This window comes from Otolemur garnettii, unplaced genomic scaffold (genome assembly GCF_000181295.1).
Source record: "Otolemur garnettii isolate 467f Iridium unplaced genomic scaffold, OtoGar3 scaffold00096, whole genome shotgun sequence".
Taxonomy (NCBI): domain Eukaryota; kingdom Metazoa; phylum Chordata; class Mammalia; order Primates; family Galagidae; genus Otolemur; species Otolemur garnettii.
In genome coordinates this window covers 6,258,441-6,263,482 of record NW_003852491.1, presented here as the reverse complement: position 1 = coordinate 6,263,482, position 5,042 = coordinate 6,258,441, and the positions used below count along the sequence as shown (strand labels likewise).

Sequence of the window (5,042 nt, the reverse complement as noted above, 5' to 3'; positions counted from 1 at the left end):
AACGAAAGTAGTATTTATTTATTTATTTTTTGAGACAGAGCTTCAAGCTGTCACTGTGGGTAGAGTGCCGTGGCATCACAGTTCACAGCAACCTCCAACTCCTGGGCTCAAGCGATTCTCTTGCCTCTCCCTCCCTAGTAACTGGGATTACAGGTGCCTGCTGCAAGGCCTGGCTATTTTTTGGTTGGAGCCGTCATTGTTGTTTGGCGGGCCTGGGCTGGATTCGAACCCACCAACTCAGGTGTATGTGGCTGGCGCCTTAGCTGCTTGAGCCACAGGCGCTGAGCCCTATTCACTGCTTTAATCCTCACAGCAATCCCATGAGATGAGGCAGGGATTGTTACTATTTTCCAGATGAGAAAGCTGAGACCCAGAGAAGTTAGGTCACTTGTCTAAGGTTACATTATTGGTTGGTGCTGGAACTGGGACTGAACTGGGGCAGTCGAGTTCCAAAGCCCACCTTGCCCCGTCCTCTTGGCCGCATAGAAAAGAAACAAATAGGTGCCACAGGGCCTTGGCAGTGGCTACTGGGTAGAGGCAGGGGTCAGGACAGCAGGGGTCACTCCCCTGCCTGAAGGCTCTGCTGGGGTCTGCCGTTCTCTGACCCTCTTGCCCTCTCACAATTCCATTCACTGTCATCAGCCCTGGTCACGTGGGCCTCTTCTCTCTGCATGCCCTTGCTCTTTCCAGCCGCCATCACTGACAGTCTGGAGTGCTCTCATCATGTCCTGTGGGGCTGATGAAGGGTGGCTGTGTTGGGAGCCTCTGGGTGTCTGCCCTTGGGGAGACCTGGACACCTGAGGTTGGGGGATCTTTGGGAATCTGTGGTACAAGGTCTCTGGTATCAGTGCTGGGGGTCAGATGGGCTCTGTGACTTTCCCGCAGTGGAGTCCAGCAAAGATTATGTGAACGTCCCTGAGAGTGAGGAGAGTGCAGAAGCATCTCTGGGTGAGTGACTGGTGTTCCCCGTGCCTGTCCTAAACCTTCTGTGCTCCACCCCACTCTCGGTGTGGTCTGGCCTCCCCCTGGAGCTGCCCACACCCCTTCCTCTCTGTCTGAGGGACGTTCTGCCCGCTTACCTTCAGTGTGGCCTGCCCTGTGTGTGCCAGTCTCCCGTCTGACTTGTCTCCACAGATGGCAGCCTGGAGTACGTAAATGTATCCCAAGAGCAGCAGCCAGGGGCCAGGACTGAGCCTGGTGTGTGCATGGGGGTTAGGGGGCAGAAGCTGGGGGAGTTGCTTTGGGTTAAGGGGAATGACTATAGCTAGAGACTGAACACCCTTCGCCTCGCAGCTACCCTGAGCTCCCAGGAAGTGGAGGATGAGGAGGAAGAAGGAGCTCCAGATTACGAGAATCTGCAAGAGCTTAATTGAGGCCTGGTGAGAGGCCCTCCTGCCCTAGCCCTCCCTTTGGCCTGCAGGCCCTTGTACCTCCCTTGAGTCCACCCTCTGTGACCCCTGTCCTCCACTTCAGGCCTGTCCTCTCTGCCCCTGGGCACCCTGCTAACGCCCGCTGACCTGACCCCAGTACCCCTCTCTCCCTCCCCTTCCCTGTTGTGTTTCAGTATGAGGCCATGTCTGTCTTGGAAACAGCCTTGCCTGGAAGGGCTGAGCTGGGCAGCTGGGAGTGGCTCTGGGGGGCCCACTCGGCAACCTGCTCTGCCTCCAGCATGACAACAGTCTGAGAATTTCCCCCCTAACTTATTGTCACTTTGGGGTGCAGTCTATGTCCCCCCCCCCCGACACTCTGCACCTTCTGACACAGCCTGAGAATGAACTACGCTGGCCCCATTCTGCTTGTAATAGAATAAAGGCCGGCTTGGTCTGTAGTGCTCTTGCCTTAGGGGAGTTCTGTGGGTCAGATTGGGCCTGATAGCCTGCATGCGTCTGTGTGTGTGTGTACGAGTCTGACCCAGAGAGAGCCTGGATCTCTGTGTGCGTGCGTGTGTATGTGTGTGTATCTGTGGGTCTCCATCCTCCACAGGGGCCCCATACTTCTGACAGCCCTGGCATGTGAGTGGCAGCAGATGGTGACAAGGATGTTCACCTGAGTGAGGCCTTCTGGCACAGGCTGGCACTGCTGGGGCTCTGAAAGCATCATCCCAAGAGGCAACCCCTGCGGGTAGGATGGGGGTGGGGGCCTAGGTGGAGAGTGGGCATTGCCAGCAAGACCTTTCCCTGCTGGCCCTTAGTGTCTGCATCTTTAGGTCAAGGCACTGGACCTGGTGACCTCAAGGGACTCTCTTTGTTCTTACCTTTGTAGTTCTAAATAAAATAGAACTTAAAAATTGCCTAAGCAACTAAAATTAACACGCAGAACAGCACTTTCACACTTTGGTGTGGGGCAACTCACCAGCAGGTCTTGCTGTGATGCAGGTTCAGGGATGGGGCCCGAGACTTTGTGCTTCTAAGGAGCTCTCGTGTGGCTCTGATGCTGCTGTCCCATGAACCTCAGCCCGAGTAGCAGCGATATGGTGGATACCTACTGTTTTGACTGGCTGGGATCCGTTTCCCCTTACTTTGGGAAATTTCCCCTCAGTTTTCCTCTGGGGTTCAATTCTTTCCCAGTCTCCCTTCATGTGATGTGGTGTTGGAGATTGTTGAACTGACACCCCCACCTCAGAAGGTGAGCATGTGACTCAGACCTGGCCCTGGCCATTGTCCTCTCCCCTGGCTGTTGTGACTGACCCAGGTGTGAGAATGTGACCCCAGCTGGTACAGGAGGGGCAGCCCAGGGATCTGAGGAGGAAGCGTCAGGGAGGGAAGCTCTTTTTGTTCCTGGAGGTTTAGTTATTAAGCTGGGAGGAGGAAGGCCTAGAAACACCCCCCCAGAGAGCCTGCCTAAGGGTGAAACCACCATGGAGGAGAGAATGGCCAAGAGGACAGGCATTATTAGACTCCTAGGTCTGATCATACCCGAAGCAAGATACCAGCCCTCCTCAGACTTCCCAGTTACTTGGGCCAATAAATTACAATTTTTTTCAACTAGGTTGACTTGGGGTGTCTGTCACTACAGTCAAAGTGGTTCTGGTTGATATTCAAAATTGTTGGCAGTTCCCAGTGGATGCTAAAGATGTGAAGCACCCAGTGCTTGTCCTGCTTATTTTACTGAATGATTGGGCCTCCCATTGTCAGCCATTGTCACTATTCTGTTTAGTAGGTACAGAGTCAAGGGATTACAGTGTGCTGTGAGGCATGGGGAGGGCTCAAGTCACTCTGGTTCTGGCTCTGGTGGATGGGGACCTTCCCTGAGGCACTCATTTGTGTGTCTTGGACCTAGAGAGAGGCTGTGTGGCTTTGCTTCCGTCAGTCAAGAACCACAGTCAGAGCCATCAATGCGATTGGATCTCTGGGGCTGTAACTAGGAGTTCTTAGCTCATTAGGGTGGTCAGTGGGGAGGATGGAAGCCGGAAGCTAGGGAGTAGAAATAGGTGCAGAAACAGGGTCAGAGAGACAAAGTGATTTGCCCAAAGACACACAGCTTAAGAATTAAATCTGAGATTGGATTACATCTGTGGCTTTTGGCCCCCAGACTGCTGAGGGTCACTGCTGCTGTGACCCAGGGTCTCCTTGTCCTGTTTATTATACAAAGTGCTAGCTGCCTTGAATGGGGAGGCTCAGAAGAAGTCCAATTGGAAAAGATGGGCAGGGGGAGTCTAGGAGGCTGGACACCAACAGGTGGAGTTAAATTGTTTTATTTGGGGAAAATAGAAATTGGAAGGAACACCTTTGTGCTGGGCTGAAGGACAAAAGACAGTTTGCCGGGCAGCACCTGTGGCTTAGTGAGTAGGACACCGGTCCCATATACCAAGGGTGGCAGATTTGAACCTGGCCCTGGCCAAACTGCAACAAAAAATAGCCAGGCGTTGTGGTGGGCGCCTGTAGTCCCAGCTACTTGGGAGGCTGAGGCAAGAGATTGCCTAAGCCTAAGAGCTGGAGCTTGCTGTGAGCTGTGATGCCACAGCACTCTACTGAGGGTGATACAGTGAGACTCTGTCTCTAAAAAAACAAAACAAAACAGTTTGCCAACAGTATGCTGGTGCAGCCAACCTAGCAACATCTAGTAAAGATGTGCGCATGCCCGTTTAGCTAGCAAATGCCTGGGTTCAAGCCCTGATCAACTCTAGCACACAGGCTTAAGAGGCAGGTACACGCAGGCTCAGGGCAGCATTGTAGCAGCCACGGCTGGAAACAATTTAGACCACCCGTGGCCAAACAATGGACACTGCAGCCAGACAGTGGGTGCTCACCACAGGCAGAACCAATGAACTGGAGCAAGGCCTAGCCACACAGTGGGTATCACCAACAGAAGGTGAATGAGACAGCAAAGCAAGGGATGTATATACTGTTAAAAGTATGCACGAATGATGTCCATTGTTCAGAGATGTGCATTTATGTAAAAGTTTCAAGATAGTAGATGTAGGAGTGAAGATACCAAACTCAGGACAGAGGTAACCCGGGGAGGAGTTCAAAGAGGGCTCCGTGAGATGTGCAATGTCTTACTCTTGAGCAGGAGGGAGGGGGACACAGGGTTTGACACATTATTCTTTTAGTATTTGCAGATCTGAATAGTTTCATAACAACTAAGAGAGATCAAAGCCTGAGGAGGGACTAGATGGGGGTAGGAAAGTGTGGCATAATCAGCTTTAGGAGACAGTGAACAGTAGGCCAGGAGTCTCTATCTGGTTTTTGCAGAGTAGATGAGTTGCACGCTGCTCTATGCCTTAAGAACAACATATGTAAAGACCCTGGGGTGTGTTTGAGGAACTGAAGGAAATTACATGTTGTGGGATTGGAGAAGGCAGGGAGAGGCAAGGGTGGATGGAGATAGTGGCTGAGCAGGCATAAAACCTTTATCAAGGGACCCAAAAGCTGCCCCTGGAGGCTTTTGAGCAAAGAATCATGAGATCAGATTTGTGTTTTTTTGTTTTTTGTTTTTTTTTCTTGTAGAGACAGAGTCTCACTTTATCACCATCAGTAGAGTGCCGGGGCATCACACAGCTCACAGCAACCTCCAACTCCTGGGCTTAGGTGATTCTCTTG

At 52.2% G+C, this 5,042-nt stretch overlaps 1 protein-coding gene across 1 annotated transcript in view; it reads left to right on the top strand.

The window, feature by feature from the left end:
- Positions 1-1,828, top strand: part of LAT (linker for activation of T cells) — a 5,548-nt gene extending 3,720 nt beyond the window's left edge. The window contains exons 9-12 of the mRNA XM_023516721.1: positions 886-948; positions 1,135-1,197; positions 1,294-1,379; positions 1,565-1,828. Coding sequence (XP_023372489.1) covers positions 886-948; positions 1,135-1,197; positions 1,294-1,373 — 206 coding nt within the window. The 3' untranslated portion in view covers positions 1,374-1,379; positions 1,565-1,828. The remainder of the gene's footprint in view (positions 1-885; positions 949-1,134; positions 1,198-1,293; positions 1,380-1,564) is intronic.
- Positions 1,829-5,042: the final 3,214 nt, after the last annotated feature.